Below are 20,649 nucleotides of genomic sequence, written 5' to 3' on the forward strand. Positions count from 1 at the left end.
CAATGTATATTGTATACTCAGAGTATACTGTATATATTATATAAATATATATTATACATATATATATATAAACAGTGGTATGATATCTAATAATATACTTATGTGCACACACAGAAACACACACTCCTTAACAGTGATTCTAATGCTCATAGTGGCTGAACTTAAATATGCTGAATGAAAATATTATTGTTTCATAATGCAGGGGAAATGTGAAACTGGCAAATTCCTTCTTTAAAATATTTTTCATAAAATCATATAACATTCCCTGTAGCATAAATCTGGACTATGTTACTTCCCCAAGAGAGATGCAAGCTTGGAAGTTTTATAATTTAAAAAACTATTGCATAATAAATAAAGGACAATTGTCATTTCATTTTTAAAATTGTGATTAATGACTAGTAGTTTCTAAAGACAATGCTTTTTCTTCTGAAATTTTAATTATTTACTTTCTGGGTTAGTTAGAGTAAATGATCATTGAATCTCATTTCCTACTTTCTGATGAGAGCACTTGTCTGGAGTCAAAATACCAAGTGCATGTTTCTTCCCCTTAGAAGAAACACACACAGTACCAAATTTTAAAAGCCTTCATGTGCAAAATAGCCAATATGTTCTTGAAAAATCCTCTTGTTTCATTTTGCTCCCATGAATTCTCTAGGCAAGTTTCATTTGAAAAAGTACGTGTATTTTATAATAAAACAGAGGCATAGAACTGTGCACTCAACCCCCTGATTTCAAAAGTAGAATCAAAAGAGAGAGTTTTACCCTTAAAGGGCTGAGAAAATAAGTTAAAATCAGTTTAAATTTCACTATAAATTATATGATGTGTGGCAAAAAACTCTCCTCTTGGTATAATTAGGAAAAGAATCTAATGCAAAGGCTTTGTATCTGTACGGAGCAAGCAGATACTGAAAGAGATTCGCAGCAGATCCACTGTTTTTTTTTTTTTTTTTTTTTGGCAGGAAGAATGCTTGTTAAATGCAGAACGCTGCTCCGGCTCATGTGTTTGCTCCGAGGTGGAGGTTTTGTTCGACTGACGTATCAGATAGTCAGAGTGGTTACCACACCGACGTTGTAGCAGCTGCATAATAAATGACTGAGAGAATCATGTTAGGCATGCCCACCTAACCTAACTTGAATCATGCGAAAGGGGAGCTGTTGGAATTCAAATAGACTTTCTGGTTCCCAGCAGTCGGCAGTAATAGAATGCTTTCAGGAAGATGACAGAATCAGGAGAAAGATGCTGTTTTGCGCTATCTTGATTTGTTACAGCAGCCAACTTATTGGCATGATGGAGTGACAGGAAAAACAGCTGGCATGGAAGGTAGGATTATTAAAGCTATTGCATCATTATGAATACAATTAGAAGCTGACCATGACAAAGCATATGTTTGAGAAAGCAGCTGTTGGCAGCTGGGGTTTGTTGCCGAGCTCTTCAAACTCTGCAAACAGTGTTGCTTTTACGGAATGGATTTTAAAATTACCTTGTGCTGCGTTAGATTTGGGGTTGTGGGGGGGGGGTGCGTGCCTCCAACCTCAGGGCAACAGTTCTGGGATAGAATTCAGTGTTAAAAGATTTTAGAATAAAGTATTTTTCAGGGGTCTAGCATTCTCCAGGTAAATGATGACAGGAGAGGTGGAAATCTACCCCAGCTCAGTCAGATGTAATTTGCTTGCAAGGACTGATTGATATATTGGCATATTCAGACACTGAGAGAAATGAGAATGTACACAGTGTTTGGATAGGTTAGAATTGCTATACTTGGTTTCTATTTTATAAGGAGTTTGGCTGTCAGTCATCTCTACTCATCAATTTCTAGCTTTTGACATTAATTCAGTCATTCTGCATTATATGAAGAAAATATATCAATATCTCCTGCAGGCTTTTCCCACAACTCCAGCATCTGTTTCAGCTATTGAACTGTATTCACGTTTTGCCAAGTTGATGTCGACCCAGCTGGTCTATCATTTCTCGCTTGATTACTGCTCTTAATTTCTCTGTATCAGCTTCTTTCAGATAGAGCTTTGAAAGCTGTTAATGGAAAATGACAGAAAACGATAAATTATTGAAAACTAGAGCACTTATTTATTTGGGATCTTAATGAGTTTTGCCTTACATTATTTCCTGCCTGCATACAATTACCAAAGTCCTCTTTCTGTTTGGCAGTATTTCTTTCAATCAGTAAATTACAAAGTACTTTTAAACAAACAGGACACCAGCGTGGATTGGATTTTGCTCCAAAAATAAAGTTTTGAGGAAAAGAAGAACAAATTATGCTTTTGGTAGAAACTATGCCTCGTTTCTATATACTATCTTCATATACTATCATGGGGCTCTATCAGTGGGTGTATATTGGACTGAATATACTGAAATAAATTTTGTCACCACTAGGGTAACAAGAAAATAAAACATTCAAGCTGTTTTTAACAAGTAACTGCTTAAAATAGATGTCAAATAATATAGAAATAGAATTTCTTGACTAGGAAAAGCATGATTTTTCACTGAGCAATCCAGGAGCTTTCAGCTCTCTACCCTACCTCCTCAGTAGCTCAAGTTGCTAAATTACCCAAGTTAATAGACTATTATAGACAAATATCTTATATGACCTTTTAGTATACACAGTGTTGCTCATAGGCAGTGGGTCTTTTGTAATATCCCAATCAGACTGGTTGAAGAACGCCACGGGCTGTTATGTAACTTTTTGTTTCTGAATGTTAGTTCATGTTTTTCAATCACGTATTCCTCTTAGAAAGAGTGAGTTAACAACATGTATTTAAATATCAGTGAACCAATTGCAAACTGGCAGGCTAATTATACTTGTTTGTATTCATTCAAATTAACTACTAGCATATGTTTAGAAAACTAAGCAAGAATTTGAAGAGTACTTTTTTAACCTTGAAGCATACAGAATGGGGTCAGCTATGTCATTCATAATTCATATGTATAGAAGCATTGAAATAGTTTTCAAGATGTGCAATTAGCAGCAACATATTTTAATAATATGACTTTTACAGTCTGATTATTTCTTTGTAGTACAATTGAGTACTATATAGTCTGTCCTAATACTTGGTTGCTTTTTGAGGCGCTCAAAGACTGATAGAAATTTGCATCTAAATCAGTGTTGATTTGAGGTAGATGCCAAAATCTTAATTGTATCTAACTATTGTTTAAAATACTTCCTTCCCCTATCATGCTCATTTCTGAACTTTCTATAGTGATTTTAAGTAGCAGTTGGGGGGGGATATTCTTTTCCTAAATTCTTTGGTAAAACTCTTCTTTTGTGAATTGTCTCCTATGGAAAAAGATGTGAGTTTTCTGCTTGCATCATATTGCACTGCTGTTACCATAGTTACTTACAAAAGGTGGAGGGGGTATTTGAATGAAGATAATGTAATTTAAATCAGCCACTGGAGTCCCCAAACTGTGAATTCTTTTATTAGTTTGTAGTTTATGCTTTCTTCCTTTGTGACTAGGAAGCGCTTGCTATTTGGTTCCACTGATGAATGGAAAGGACAAACACTAGGTGGCACCAGCTGTTGATTATTAATGAAATCTTAAAGGCTTTGGGCCACACACCTGAAAAGCAAGCAGTACACCCTCTCTGATAAATGCATCTTAAGAGTTGGAAATGCTTGCTGGTCTTTCTGGCTCTGGAATACAGTCAGCATGCAGAGGGAGGCCATGTGCAGTCTCCAAATCCCAACTGCTTAATTCTGTGGCTTCTGGAGTGATGCAGAGGGGAAAAATAGATTTTTTTTAGAAAAAGATAAAATGCATAAAAACAGAGACTGTGAAAGACAGGTAAGACAAAATGAAATAGGATATCCATCTTTACATACATTTCCCAACCCTAAAATTGACAGATTTTATAAATGGCTGTTGAATTTCCTCTGTTTTGTACAAGCACACATTGTATTTTCCCCCTACAGTACTGTGTTAGAAAAGCAATAATTTGTTTCTTTAAGTAAAAGTCTCGTGGAGCACCACTGTTTATTTTCAAATTTAAGAAAATAAAAGAATGCCCCTTGGTTCCCTCTCAGTGAGGACTTTGTCCACTGAAATTTCCCACCTGTAATACACTTGCTGCCTTTCAATGGGCCATATTTCATCCAGAAAGGTAAGTTGGGGGAGACACTATCAGCTACGAAATATGCTTTGGAGGGTTTGTACCCTCCATCCTATTAGTCTCCCATTCTCATGCCATCCATCTTTTACAAATGAAAAGGGTATATGCATGTACAAACACACACACGTACACACACACACACACACACACACACACACACAGAGAGAGAGAGAGAGAGAGAGAGACAGAGACAGAGACAGAGACAGAGACACAGAGAGAGAAATGCATACACACAACCTTGATTTTTTTCTGAATTCTTTAAAAATAAAAGTACAGTATTTTTAATTTGTCCAGGAGATAGAAAGCAAAAGTTCTTTAAAGTGCATAAATAAGGTAGGGGAACTAAATAATTGCTTGTAATTAGAAATAATTTTCCTGACAAATGAGCAATATTTTCCCTCACTAATGTGTTTTTGAACAAGATCTGGTGGTCTGGAAAAAGGAATAGCATACACAATTCTTCAATATTCTGTTATCTTGACTTCATCCAGTTACTGTTGATACACATACAGACAGGGTGAGGAAATGTTTACTGTTTGATTTAATAGTCTAGTGAATAAATATAAGCATGGTATATTACCCTGCACTTAACTGTGTCACTTAATGAAGCATGGCAAATCAGAAAGAAAACTTTACATAGGAGAATTGTGAGAGCTTGAGAAAACTGGCCTTATATGACTTGAATTTCATCTGTAGGAATATGCCTTTGGATCATGTCCTTGGCCTTCTTGATCTGTGAAATATTAATATGCAGAACCTAAAAACTATCAAAATAGATACCTTACTGTGAAAAAGAACAAATAAATACACTGAATTTGAAGAGAACCAAAGTATAGCCACCTAAAGGACCTGGTAAAGCCAAAAATCCAAATAGTGTTTTGATTGTTTCTTTGTAGCAGATTCCCTCTAGCCCAGGCTAGGATCAAACTGCCTTCACCTCCGGATTACTGGTCATACTCATTCTCCAAAGATAAATATAATAGAAATAAATATAAAATATTACAATAAAATTCAAAACATCAGTTTGTGAGAAGGTTAAAACTTAATGATAATTCATTGCGGGAGGGGATGAACAGGAGAGGACCAGTGATCAAGATGTAAAGTGAATAAGTAAAAAAATTAATACATAAATAACTTAAGGATGATTCATTGATTAAATAGCCATAATCTTACATGTCTAAAAAATTCAATCTTAAAAACTAAAATTGAGCCTGTATGCTGAAAAAGTAAAGAAAAGCATCTGTCTCCCAGCAATTAGGAAGATGAGTCAAATATTATCATGGATTCAAGACCAGCCTGGGCTACTCTATGACATTTTTTTTAGAAAAATATGGATGATGAAAGTTTCTAAAAACTATAATACTCAACAGACAATGGTTATACTTAAAAGGCAAAAGGCTGAAGAATGGTGGAAGGAACAGTCAAGAATGAATTTCAGATGAGTTCTCCTAGTAGGTGATCCACAATGAGTTAGGTGGATTACAACTACCTGTAACTGCAGCTGGGGTGGGGGGGTATCTGATTCCCTCTTCTAACTATGTGGGCTCCTGAATGCACCTGGCATGTAGAAGCGTATACGCATGTATATTTAGACACCTATGCATAAAATAGTGTTTTCTTTTCAGATGCCTAAAGTCACATTGACAACTAAGTATCTAGGAAACTGAAGATTCTATGAGACAACAAGTAAAACAACAAAACTGTCTCTTCTGAAGCATAATTTCAGTGACTTTCTTGCTCTAATTGAGCCACATGCAATAGGAAATATGTCATGCAAATTTCCACTTGCCCAGCCACCTGAGATGGTTTTTTAATATTTATAGATTATCAAAAGACTATTCTTTTTCTTTAAATGTATTTATTTATTCACTTTACAACTCATTATCACCCATTCCTCTCCTCCCAGTACCCTTTCAAGCAAGTCTTCTTCCTAATCCCCATTTCCCTTCTCTTTTGAAAAGGGGAGGCTTCCCTCTGGGAGTCAACTCTACCACACACATCAAGTTGCTGCAGGACTAGACACAATCTCTCCTACTAAAGCCAGACAAGGTAGTCCATATACCTGGGCAGGATCCATAGGCATGTAGGCAGGCAACAGGCTCAGGGACAGCCTCACTTTCAGTTGTTTGGAGGATCTGCACGAAGACAAAGCTGCTCATCTGCTATATATGTCCAGCCTGTGCTGGCTCTTTGGTTGTTGATTCTGTCTCTGGGAGCACCCAAGGGTCCAGGTTAGTTGACTCTGTTGGTTCTCCCGTGGAGTCCCTGTCCTCTTGGGTTCCCTCATTTAAAAGACTATTCTTAGCATATAAAATCCCATCTTGGGAGCCTGTGAATTTTTAATGAAGGCTAACAACATACATTTGTATTTTACAGAAAGTACGGTGGCTTTCATTTTAAAACGGCAAATAACTGGTGATGACAAAAGTATGGGCCACAAAGCGCTAAGTAGTAAAAACTTTGATGTTGCTGTTAGGAAAAAGGAGGTCTCTGCAGTGACTGACTAGTGTCCCGGTACCTATTTGTATGATAGGATGCAGAGGTGCTGGAGAAGGAGGCATCTTTTGCTTTAATTTTTAGTTTTGAGTTTCCTTTTGATATTAATGGTTGCTGTTCTGCCACTGTGTAATTTCAATGACTTAAGATTTTTTTAAAAAGTCAATTGCAGACATCTTAGAAGAAATGGAAACAACATTGCATCTTGCAATTACCCTTTCTTCTCTTCCAAAGCCTGTAAATTTGTTGAGATTCTTATTTTGTGGATTTCTGGGATTCATTTACTGTTGTTAAATGATAAAAATATTCTTGATTGTATATGCTCTAGGAATGATCAAATACTATCAAGATAAGAATAAATACACAGGTTACCGTGATTACAAAGAATTAATAAAACATGTTAGAATTAAAAGTTCTCAAAGAGATATTCATGAAATATTTTTCCTGATTTAGGGAGAGAAGGATTTTTGATATATAGGATAATTCATAGAGTATAAACATAAATATAATGAACTTTCATCACAGATTATAATCTTTATGCTTCTTTTTTTGAAACTGAAATCCCTACTTTTGTGGTGAAGAGAACAATATCATTTTTTTTTACAAGTTACATTGAAAATTCCTGTAAAAACCCTTAGGATTTTTGTTTTATTTCCATGAGACTGTTACAAACAGCTATCTTGTGATGCCTGTCTCTATGGTAACAGATACAAGGCTTTAAGGGTCTGTGGGAAATTCTTCCTATGGCTTTGGAATATGGAGCAATGGAGGAAACTCACAAAGGAGGAGGATATAGCTGGGGAAAAGCAAACAAGCCAATTAAGAAAAAAAAGTTGTTACAGGGTGTCTGTATGAAAACAATTTCATGATCTCTTAACCCACCTCAAAAGGAAATAATAAACATACTGTAAAGTGTTTTTCTTTTTTTAAGAAAAGGAAAGAAAAAAAGGATATTTTTAGTATTATTTTCAACCTACAGTTAAATCTGTGTAATGGATGTCACACGGATTTTTCTCTTAGTAGACTTGCTTTTTGCTATTTAGAAAAGACAATTTTATCTTCCCTGAAATTGATTAACAGGAGGCTGTACCTCTGGCAAATTCGGGTTGCTGTTACTGTGATCTTTAAAGGGATTTTCTCTGTCGTGGTTCCCTGAGTATTGAACACTAGTTGGAATTTTTCACAGTCACTGGGGCATCTCATGGAATTGTTAAAGTGCAATCCTCCTTCAGTGTATTGTTTTTAATTCTGTTTTTAAAGATCAGAGCCAAATATGTCAAAAAGTATTGCTTACCTGAAAAGTGACCATGTTTCCAGTATACTGAGTTGTAGCAGTTTTACTTTCTCTTATTAAAATAAAAAAAATGAATTATAGATGGTTAGTCAGTGATAGAGTACTTGCCAACCATGTGTGAGGCCCAGGGGACCATCATTGTTAGTACTACCAAAATAGAAGGCAAATTAAGAAAAATAATCCATAAAAATTTGAATGTAATTGTCTTTCTAATCACTTTACTTTTTCATTATCTTACTTTCTACATAGAAAATACAGATATAAATGTAACTCCTCATCTTTAGAATATATATATACATATATACACTATATAATTCTATATATAATTGTAATTAGTTGCATTTTATATAGAATAATTAGATTTACTGTTAATACTGATTTTTGTGATGTCATAATACACTGATATCACTTTTTAGTGTCAAGGCAAATAAGCAATACAATCATTACAAGATTGAGAATATTCATAATTCTATCAAAAAATCAAACTTTTGGGGTTGAAAAATTATAGTCAAAGTCATAATGCTTAAGATCAAATTAGCAAATATTTACTTAGTATTTATTACCAGCAGGTTATAATGTTAAAAGCTTTAAACAAACTGAACTGAGTCATTTCATTGTTTATGCTCTGATCTGGAGAGATTTATAAATGTTCTGCACACAAAACTTTTCAGAAATTTAATCCACTGAGTGTATATTAATAAAAGATAATATGATGTCTGTCAAGCCTGTTCACACTGACTTTAAAATAAATCTTAGAATATGATTAACTATACTATTTCAGTGACACTTTGGGTAATTTCTAAAAGTAAGCATTTTATGGGAAATCTTTTTATTTCTTTCTTTTACAGCTCCATCCATTGTAACCTATAGGCAGTACTAATTCTCGTGAAAAACGTGATTTCTGTAGAGAGTATCCTTCAAACACTAAGTATATGCACCACTATTGGAAGCTAGACTTCTGCATAACTAAGGAGCATAAATAATTTACATGTAACATCAACAGCCACCACAAAATATTTTGTTAGGCTTTGAGGGTCTAGCCAAAAGGCTAGTATAAGGAAGAAAAAAAATAAGTAAAACGATAACACACAATAGCAGTAGGTAAAGAAGAAAATGAGATGGTTAGAGCCCAGCATCTTTTTAAAGAAGGTGGCCAATAGCTGACCTACTTATTTGGGCAGTACAGAAAATGTCTATATACATTTGAAGGTCAAAGGTACTTATACATTTTCCAAAAATAAACACTAGCATTACTTAGATACCTAATGACATACTTGCAAATATACAGGATTGAGAAGAACAGTCGTGTGAATAAACTTGTCAGTACCATTCTCTTCTGATCAAGTCCTTGTTCCTGTTGTCACTCATTAGCAACAATTGCAGGATCAGGCGTGGGAAACACTTCACAATCTGCTTTTACTAACACAGATTTCCCTCTTACATATTATGGATAGAATTATCCAGCAACAATAAAGTAGATTATGGAAAGTGACAGTAATGCTGCTCTGATATTTTGTGGGCATCGGAGTAAGTACAGAATTCATTTATTTTCTGTGAAACATATGAAAAGAAAATATTGAGGAAACCTCCCCCCACCCCTGTGACCTGAATGCTAGTGACCAGGATTTGCAAGTTTACTTCCCTGTCACTGCCTAACAACTCACAGAGGACCTCACCAGTGACACCAAACAGAGGCTATTTCTCTATTAGGTGACCCAGAGCATGATTAGAGCACACCAAGTCAAGTGACAAGATGTTTCCATTCATCCAACAAATGTTTATTGGTAAAGTCTAGCAGTCTGGCTTGGTGCTAGAGCTATGGACTAAGATACAGTCCCTGAGGATTTAGCGACGAATGTGCTTTATGTGGATAAAAGGGGGAAAATATCTATAGTGAAAGCTTTCCAGAGAGCAGCAGCAGCTGCAGATCCAGACAGAAAAAGCCAGCTTAGTGAGACAGGCTTCCTGGGTTCCTACTTTCCGAGATATGCTAAAACTTGTGAGTTCATAAAGGGACAAAGTAAGAACTGAAGGGAAAAAGAACACATTTAATGAATAACGATCATTCAAAGGAATGAGTGAAATGACAAATTTGAAGGGTCACGTGCCTAACAGATGCCGCTCAGCTTCACTAGCATCAAACCTAGAAGGAGAGGAGTGAACTGTTGCAAGTCAGTTACAGACAATCAGATAAGCGGCTTGCTCTGTGCACTGAGCCTGGGCCTCCAATGTTTCTCTCAGGAGAATTGGAAACGTGTGTTTCCTCTTATTGGTAGTTTGAGCTTCTATCCCCAGACACTCTTTCCTATGCTATATTTGGAAAGCTTTTTACATTGGTTTAACTTGGTGTTTTAATTAGAAGCTAACTGAAAATATCTTATCAGTGTTTATGGTTAAATCCATCAGAGCACGAGTGATGATAAAGGCTAGAGGAATGGGAATCATCAATAGGCGAGGCCTCCTCCTCTATATTTTGACAGAAAGAACATTTACCAGGCTTATAATTTCATAGCCCAGTCTATGTGATCTTCATTTTTAGACATAACTGCTTCTAGAACCAATTTTAAAACATAAATTTACATTTTAGTTTGGAAGGTGGGATAAATTGGACATTTTCTGAAGAATGGGAATTTCCAAAAAGTCAGTCCCTACTCCCCCAAAGAACACATATTTGAACAAATTGTCTGTTAAACCTCTCTATCTCATACTGCCTTTTTGTTTCCACTTCTTAGATCCCTTCCCCATATATAAGATGCATATTAATGTATAGGATCAGGTTTATAAAATTGTCTCTAAAACCTCTCTATTTCATACTTCCTTTCTATTTCCACTTCTTAGATCCTTCCTCATATATAAGATGCATATTAATGCATAAGATCATGCTTATATTTCTTTGTTATTTTTTTAATTCTTATAAAAATGGGTTAATGATGACTTTTTCATGTGTGTACCTTATTTTTCCCATTCTTGCCATACATTACTCTCATTTGTCTTTAATCTCCCATCCCACTTGCCCCTTCCCTCTCCCCAAGCAGTTTCTGTGTGTCTTCATGTCACATGCTTCTATTTCTATCCATGTATGTCACAGAAGTAATGTAGATAGAGAATGACAAAAAAACTCTCAATACACAGTAATGGCTTTATTTCCATTTTTGTGAAATGTTTTCTGAACTTTAAATAGACACATGTCATATAATAAATAAGTAAATTTTCACAGTGACCTAGATAATTACCAAGGACAAGAAAAGAATAGAGTCAGCATGTGAAAACACCAATTTTATACCTCCTCAGCCAATGTTCTTCCCCAAAAGATATATTGGCTGAGTACATGTTATTTTTTGATACCTGGACATGTAATTTTTTGGTTACTATATGATTACTATTGGCTCTGTTGAATGTGCCGTTGTAAAACTGTAACAGCAAGTGTTTCTATATGCTGGATTAACATTTGGATTGCATCTATTGGGAAACTCTTTTGTAAAGGCCTCTATCTCCAAACTATAATTATTTTGCATGAATGCTCCTACTTTTGTTACATGGTGCTAAAAATGAAAGTGTTAGATCATAGAAAGCCAAAAGATCACCTTTAGATGATAATGCCATCCAATTTATTAAGGTAGCTAAAATACTTATTGAACCATAATAATTTTATAAATGTTATAGATAGAATTTCCAGTTCTTATTATTCATGTTTAATTTACATTACTCTAGATACTGTGATATGGAATTGAATTGGGCTTTCCATACATGGTGTCTTATGATTAATGAGTTTGAGACACATCATATATGTTTGCAATATGAGTATATTATTTAGCATATTATAGTCACATGCTCATTATTTCTTTTGGTGGTGGTGTTGCTGCTGCTGGTGATGGTGTGTGTGGGTGTGTGCACATGTGAAGGTCCTCTTCTTCCACACTGTTTTAAAAAGGGTTTCTCTGTTGGTTTTCACAATCCACACCAGTCTCACTGCCCTGCATACTTCCTGTCTCTGTCTCCTATCTTTCCATAGAAGCACTAGGAATATGCTTAAGCTTTTTGGCTAACATTTTTATGGGTTGTGGGTTCTGACCTAAGGTCTTCACACTTGCAAAGCAAATGCTTTTACCCACTAAGCCTGCCCACTGAATGCCTCCTTTTTATTGATGTACTACTTTATTTATCATATATAAAATACACTTTTCTGTGTTCACTATATGTTCTACAAATATTTAAACAGAAAAAAATGTTTGTAGAATCCTGAATTTTCATACGTCAGAGACGCTAGAAGTTCCTTCATTTATTTCTTGGTTTGACAGGTAAGGAAAGTACAGAGAAAAAGAAACCTCCACAATTTTCCTGATAATGAAGAGGGTTTGTTTTTCCGTTTAATTATGTACTTCACAATTTTTGGTAACCTCAGCCTCAATTTTTTTCTGTGCCCTAGAAAGCTAGCCATAATATACTGGGTATTCTGAACTTTTGGGCTAATAACCACTTATCAGTGAGTGCATACCCTATGTGTTCTTTTGTGACTGGGTTATGTCACTCAGGATGATATTTTCTGTATGGAGTAGAGACTGAAGGGAAGGCCATCCATAGACTGCCCCACTTGGGGGTCCATCCCACATTGTCACCAAACCCAGATACTATTGTGGATGCCAAAATTGCGTGCTGATAGGAGCCTGATATAGCTATCTCCTGAGAGGCTCTGCCAAGGTCTTACTGATACAGATGAGGATGCTCGCAGCCAACCATTAGACAGATGGAGAATGAGGTTCCCAATGGAGGAGTTAGAGAAAGGACTGAAGAAGCTGTAGGGGTTTGCATCCCCATAGTAAGAACAACAATATCTACCAACTAGACACCCCAGAGCTTGCGGGGGCTAAACCACCAACCAAAGAATACACATGGTGGGGGCGGGGACCAGCTGCTTGTGTAGCAAAGGATTGCTTTATCTGGCATCAATGAGAGGAGAGGTCCTTAGTCCTGTGAAGGCTCAGTGCTTCAGTATAGGGAAATGCCAGCTCAGGGAGGTGGGAGGGGTGTGTGTGTGGGTGGGTGAGGGAGTACCCTCATAGAAACAGGCAGATGGGGGATGAGATAGAGGGTTTCCGGAGGGGAAATAGGAAAAGGGTAACATTTGAAATATAAATAAAGAAAATATCCAATAAAAACAAAAACAATAAAACCATAGTATAATTTTAATTGCAAATATGGAGTAACACATAATTCATTTCATTGATCCCAATAAAAAATCTGCATACATAGCCAACTTTTGTATTCCATGAGCATGCAATATTCAAATATGTATTTCACTTTTTACATCAAATTTTACATTGTATTTGTCATAACTTTATTGGATTTTTATTCTTGTTTGTGTTTGTTTGTGACTGCTTCTTACTTAGTAATTTTGGGTGGCCTTTAACTCACAAATGTAGATCAGACTGGCCTTGAATTCACACAGATGCATCTACCTTTCCTTTCTGAGTATTGGGATTAAAAGCATGCAATACCATGGCCAGCAACTTTACTGTTATATGCAGTTTTTTATATTCATTGGGTTTGTGTCAAAGTTTTTATTCTAAATTTGCTTACAATTTTGATGTTTTTTGAGTTCCAGTTATTCTTAGTAAACTAAGAAAAAAATATGTTGATAGTATTTGTGTTTAAGTAAAGAAATTTATATTATGAAACATAAGTACTAATTTGAAAATACCTGCCATTTACTGAATGCTTGCACTTTAGGTACAGTACTCAATGTGCTTCATGAATTATTTTTATCTGTACTTAGATAAACCCAAAACTGGGTTTTGTTATTTATACTTTCTAAATCTAGAATCTATGCCTTGGAGAATTGGAGTCCTTATAGACGCCTAGATTTTGAACCAGATTTATCAGACTTTTGACATCTCCTTCATTGTACAATCCGTGTCTGCCCACATGGAAGGAAACAGATGTGTGAGACTGACACAGTACCTCCTGTGCTAATGAGGCACCTGAAGGAAACAGATGTAGGGAGAAACATTTATACTATGACCTGCTTTTTGTTGTATCTGCCAGATGTCCCCTGGGTGTTCCCTTTCTCTTAACACATTATCTACTTTTCCAAGATAGTAACCAGAGAAACATCTCGTGGTCCCTAATTTTTATTCCATTTTATTAAAAAAAAACCTGAAGCATTGACAGGAACATTTTCTTAGTACATAGCCTTAATACTGACAGAAATGTTCATACCCAAAAATCCAATAGGAGCTGAATTTTTGTTGTAAATAGACTATTACCCTCTCACTTGAATTTATACAGAAATATATTCTGTTCTTTTAGCATAGAATATTCAAATGTTTCTCCTGCTATTTCTCCAGATAATATTTCTCCTAGCTATGCATTTAAGATCTATTTCTGGGGCACCTGAGAAGCAGCCTGATCCCCATCCTTTGCTTTCAACACTTGGTTACAATGTATTCCTTTGTCCTTCTTTCCTAGCAAAATAGACAGTACTGTTCCCATCAAGAAATTTGAATCCATATGAGTATATCACATGTTATTTTCTCTTTAAAAAAGCATATTGTTTTGTTCACATAAGAAGCCAGTGAGGAGGAAGAAAAAGGGATGAGAGGAAGGACTCAGCAAACGGAGTAGACAGGTGGAGGCTAAGGAGAATGGGGCAAGATATTCTTAGCCCAGTCATTGAGTTATCTCACTAGTTTTAAAGTATTTTTAAAAAAGAAGCAAGTGATGTAAGCAACATGGAAACCATTAAAACAACATTTGAAGCATGTCCTTTAAATAGAACTAATTCCTATTGTTTTATATTAAATTTCCTTAACTTGGCAGGTGTTGTTTTCTGTACTGTCTAGTCCAGTGTTTCTCTGGATTATACTTTACAAAGTTGCTAGGTGCACCTTTTCTAGGAAAACCTTTATTGCTAATGCAGTTTACCAGGGGATATACTACTATGGAATCTGACTCCTACTCCTCCCAGAAACTATCTGTAGCAAATATCTCTAGGTTCTTGAGAGGAGTGAAGGTCTCAAGAACCCCTCTCTCATCCATGATTTCATGTTTGCCAGCCAAACCTTTTCCAATCTTGTGAAGTTCTTCTCCAGGTATCCACTGCTACTATAAGGTCATGAGAGCAATAGACATATTGTGCCCCCATCTTCTTTCATCACTAATAAGAAATAATGGTATATACCAATTGACAAATTATGGTTTGCAGCATGATTATCTCAAGTAAACCTAAAGTATGTTTACTACCCCCTTTCCTCCCTTAATTTTACCCACCCCCCAAATGAGAACTGTATTCTGATGGATTTACCAAGAGGGATTATACAGCACCAGCAACAGGAAAGCATAACAAAGGTATTACTGGTTAAAACTTAATCTTCCAGTTCAGTCTGGACAGTCTACAAGCTCTCACGTAGCCTGAGATCCCAAAGAATAAAAGAATTGAAAAGATGTGTCAAATGATATGACATGTTAATACCTACTTTGTCTTATGCACAGCTCTGTGATGGGAACTTAATAAAGACGTGAACAAATTCATTATTTTATAATCTCCAAGATCTTCTCTGAGGAGAGTAAATCTCTGAGATGCATAAGAGTATAACAAATTGGTTCTGAATGTATCCATTCTTTAAAATTACAAATCTCTGTGACAGGAAGACACATGCCAGGAGTTATGTACATTTAATTATTTATTTTGATGATTTTCACATCAATTTTATTAATTCTTCTTTGACATTAAATACATTTCTTTTTACAGATAGCAGAATGGAATCCCCTGTGTTTTAAAAAGCACACTGAGCCTGACAGAATCCAGCTGTTAATATGTATTTTTAGATTGTATTAGACAAAGCTGATGATACAATTTATTACTCAAAAAAATAAATCACCCTGACTATATTTAGAAAAATATTAAGCATGGTGATACTTTTATGTATTTTATTGAGTAAGTATATTGATATTAGGTATAATAAGGGCCAAAATAGAAAGAAAGTTGGAAAAAAACAGCGATCAGTTGTAAAGACAAGGCCAAAACCTATAATGGCCTATTAAAGGAACTTAATTTATAAATGTTTCCCTTTTGTATAGTATAATCTAATTTGATATTGATATTCATCTATGCTGTACAATAAATCAAGGGGAAACCTTTGTAAGTTATAGTGTGGCAAACATTAAGAATAAATTCCATAGGATATGGAAAACTGAAAGAACTGATTGCATTATCATACGGAATATCTCCAGAACTGTTTAAGTCAGTATGGTAGTGTCAGACAATGTGGGATGCATCCGTAGTGAAATCAGAGAAAAACATTGCGCATGCAGATATATCTGCTGATAATTTTCATGACTTTCAGGTGCTCTTATTTTTCTATTTTTCACATATAAAATGTGACCTGTTTTGAGGGTTGCAAAATGTTATATACAGCAATAGTCAACCTACTAGAAAAGATTGTTGAATTAATTAATTGCATTGGATCTAGCACATTACAGATAAGAAGTGATCAGAACCCCATCTTTCTTGCCCCGCCCCAGGGAATAAATATCAATGTCCTAGATAGCCACATGCTATTAAGCCATAGTTGCTTATAGCAATAGCCTGCTCATCAACTCATTTTTTACTGCCTATATTTTCTTCACTTTTATTTATCTGCTTCTTTATTATGATTCTTGAGATCACCTGAGAAATCAGTTACTTAATATCAAATACTTTTCTCGGTCACTGTTTCTGCGTAATCATAACCCAAGAAAACATGGCATTTTATTAGCTGGCTTTAACATGTCACTTGGTAAAATATTTGAAAAATGTATAAAGTACCAGTGTGATAAGAAAAATCTTGATATCTTATCCAAGTCCGCAACTTAGGAGAAAAACCTATTTAAGATCTTCATAAAAATTGAATTATCTTGGATATAGCCATGACATCATCTTTCATTGAAAAATGTCTTAAAATTCACCTGTTATATTTCTATTAAAATATATAGTATTATAACAATTAAGTGATAATAGTTTATATTAGAACAATTTATAATTTAAATTGTTTATCCCTACCACTTTGTTGCTTTATATTTCATTACATGCATACTACTTAAGTATAATTCATTAGTAATTTCTTATAGGTAAATGCTATATGGAGACAAATTCTATGAAGTAAGAGCGATAGATGATTATCTCAGAATGAAGCTGGCAATGGTTAGTGGAGAACAGCATAGTCAGAAAAATATGACTACTATTTAATATTCCCATACCATGATTTAACTTCCAATGATCTTTCTCCTATTCATGTCATTGCCTCTCATACCACAATCAAATAATAAAATAAGGAGGGCCTCTATCTAAGGAATGTTTTATCTCAACCTCAACATAGATGCCATGATGTAAAAAGATACACTGAGATAAAATCATTTTTTTACATTTTATGTTACGTGTGTGTATGCATGTGTGTGTGTTTGTGTGTGTGTATGTGTGTGTATGTGTATGTGTATAATATATTTCTATGAATAATATGCAGAGCATCTAGTACCTCTAGAGCTCTGATACCATAAGAGGACATGAGATCCTCTCCATCTTGAATTCTGGATGTTTGTGATTTGCTACATGGGGGCTAAGAACTAAACCCAGGTCTCCTGGAGGATCAGACTATGCTCTAATCCTCTGAGACATCACTCAGGTCTCTTTGTCAGTTTTTAATAAACAAAAAGTTTCCATTTTATTTTTATCTAAGCCCAAGTCCTATTTCCTTTTTGTTTTCTTTATGATTTGAATCTCTTGAAGGATCATAGCAAAAAATGCGAAAGCGGTAGTGGTACACACCTTGAGTCCCAGCACTCAGTAAGTAGAAACAGATGAATCACTGAGATCGAGACCAGCCTGATCTAAAAATTAAGTTCTAAGGCTACTAGGACTACAAAGAGAAACCCTGTCTCAAATATGCCACACACAGGGTATCTGATCAATGACAAAAGTTACTGCTTCTTGATTTGGAGTGTGAGAATTTCATGGTCAGATACATTTGAAAACTCAGTTCTGCTGAGACTCATGTGTTACTTCAGAAATAGTATCCTTTCCCTTTATACTCATCAGGTGTAAAAGACTAATAGTTCTCTGTACCTGCTTAACCTATTACACTAAGTCCACTCCTGATGACCAATCAACTTCAAAAGTTTCCCTAAAACATTTCCTCCAATACAATGGAGAGTAGGTTTAAAAGCAATGAATATCCTAGTAAGAGCACCAGTGGAAGGGGAAGCCCTGGGTCCTGCTAAGACTGAACCCCCAGTGAACTAGACTATGGGGGGGAGGGCGGCAATGGGGGGAGGGTTGGGAGGGGAACACCCATAAGGAAGGGGAGGGGGGAGGGGGATGTTTGCCCGGAAACCGGGAAAGGGAATAACACTCGAAATGTATATAAGAAATACTCAAGTTAATAAAAAAAAAAAAAAAGAAAGAAAAAAAAAGAAGATAAAAAAAGTACGAAGTTGAGGAAACAAAAACCATTTAGAACATAAAAATAAGGCAGATGAAGCCAGCATAATGAATTAGGAAATTCTGTGGATTACATGTATGTACAATAAAGAATATTAGTTTGGGGGATAGAACATAAATCATTGCCTTAATTCCTAAAGGAAGACAACCATTAAAATGAGTGATATAGGGGTTGGGGATTTAGCTCAGTGGTAGAGCACTTGCCTAACAAGCGCAAGGCCCTGGGTTCGGTCCCCAGCTCCAAAAAAAAAAAAAAAAAAAAAAGAGTGATATAAGTGTGCAACTGTCTGCTTTTAAATGTGATTTAAACACTTGTTTATATATATTGAAATCCATCCATCACTGTATACCTAAGGTGTAGATGTTGAATAATGTGAAATGAATGATATGTGACTACTTGGACCTCTAAGTAAATTTTATGTTTGCAATAGTTTCACTAGGTAGGATATTAATTTAGTGGGGTGATAACATGCTGACATATTGTTATTCCATTTAGCATAGTAATCGCCAGAAATATCTATATAAAGAAATTTCTGGAGAATAATATAGAATAATTTTAGTCCACAAAATAGGTATTTCCTATAATGAAAAGTATATACATATACATATACACATATACATATTCCCTTTTGTAACATCATTACTATCATGTGATATTTGTGCTATTAGTAATTTACTGATCTGTAAAGAAACACAACTTGGGCATTGACAATGGATGTAGATTTTCAGTTTTTCTGTATTTATTCCAATTTACTTTAATTATAATGTCCTTTCCTACAAGACAGCTGTCTGTAGCACTGTCATAGCTTTATGACAAGTTTGTTAAATGTCATCTAATATTGTTTTTAATTTTCAAATGGGAAAAAGAATTGATATAAAATACAATATTCAAAATTAGCACTATAACCTCTATTCCTCTATTTCTTCTACAATCCATTTTAGTATAATTAGGCACTACATAGTTTATTAAATTGTAAATGTCTTATGAATTGTGAAATTGCATGGAAATCTGAATAATGGTAGTTATTTAATTACTATGTCTCATTTGACAAAAATAATACTGTCCATGATAGCTCTTGCTTTAAAATTACGATATAAAATAGGGCAGTATTTGTATTATGAGCATGTTTTATATAAAACATTTTCTTAATGATTAATCAAAACACTGTGGATAGTCATTCTTTTATAGAAAATAATGTACTGGAGTAAATAGATATCCATAACAGAAAAATAAACCTCCATAAAAACTCCACATTCTATTTAAATATAAATACAAAATAGATCATGGAAATAAATGTAAAACATTAAGAAAAAATATATGTGTTCACGTGTGTTGATTATGTTCTGACTTTTAATCAAAGGAAAGTATATTTTCATCTTAAGTTATATTTAGCTATTTATTCCTCTAAAGATATTCCTGTTGGGTTTGGATAGTTTCGTTTTTAGGGTGGATTTTTGTTCAATCTCTGGTGCCTATTGCACAGCTCCCTCTTTTCTTTGTTTGCTTCTTGCACTCCTGAGTAAAAATTGAGAATGTGTTTCATTGTTCATCGCTTTACAGTTCTTGATATATGATCATTTTACAGGAGCATGGAAAACATTGTAACTTTAAATCTAAGTTTGCTTTTAATTTTTATTCTGTATGTAAAATGGGTAATTTGGTGACAGTGGAATGGCTCGGCAGGTAAAGGTACTTGATGTCAAATCTGGCAACCCGAGTTCAATCCACTGGACCCACATGGAGAAAGGAGAAAAATCAACATTCACAACTTGTCTCCTGACATTCACACACACACACACACACACACACACACACACACTGAGTAAAATATTTCAAAAAATTATGATACATAATTTTTTCAAGGTAGTACATTTTAAAAAGGAACTTGTACAATACAATGATAAAACCTAATCTGGACTCAGAAATAATCTTTTCTAAGCCTCCATTTAGATATCTATTTCTTATGTATGTTTATAGGTGTATGTATGTGGGCCTGCAGGAATTTATGTGCACCAGATAAGTGAAGGCAGAGAGAGCGAGAGAGAGAGGCAGAGGCAGAGACAGAGACAGAGTCAAAGACAGAGAGATAATGATCCAAGGCAGTTTTGGTAAATTTTTTTTCTTTTTTTGTAGTGGTGACTCCTGGTAACCAGTATTTTATAGGACTATGCCATGTAGGCAGCAGTCACTTGACTGCCCTTAGATACTACCTTTAACCTCTCCAGAGTTTATGATTCAAACTGAAAATTATATCATTAATATT

General features: G+C 35.0%; 1 protein-coding gene across 2 annotated transcripts in view; it reads left to right on the top strand.

Annotated features, from left to right (window-relative positions):
• The first annotated feature begins 940 nt into the window (after window positions 1-940).
• Dmd (dystrophin) overlaps window positions 941-20,649 on the top strand; it is a 2,367,748-nt gene continuing 2,348,039 nt past the window's right edge. For both annotated transcript variants that reach the window (XM_063279795.1, XM_063279798.1), the window contains exon 1: window positions 941-1,321. In XM_063279795.1, coding sequence (XP_063135865.1) covers window positions 1,315-1,321 — 7 coding nt within the window. In that variant the 5' untranslated portion in view covers window positions 941-1,314. The remainder of the gene's footprint in view (window positions 1,322-20,649) is intronic.

The sequence above is a fragment of the Rattus norvegicus genome, chromosome X (assembly GCF_036323735.1).
Source record: "Rattus norvegicus strain BN/NHsdMcwi chromosome X, GRCr8, whole genome shotgun sequence".
In the NCBI taxonomy this organism is placed as follows: Eukaryota; Metazoa; Chordata; class Mammalia; order Rodentia; family Muridae; genus Rattus; species Rattus norvegicus.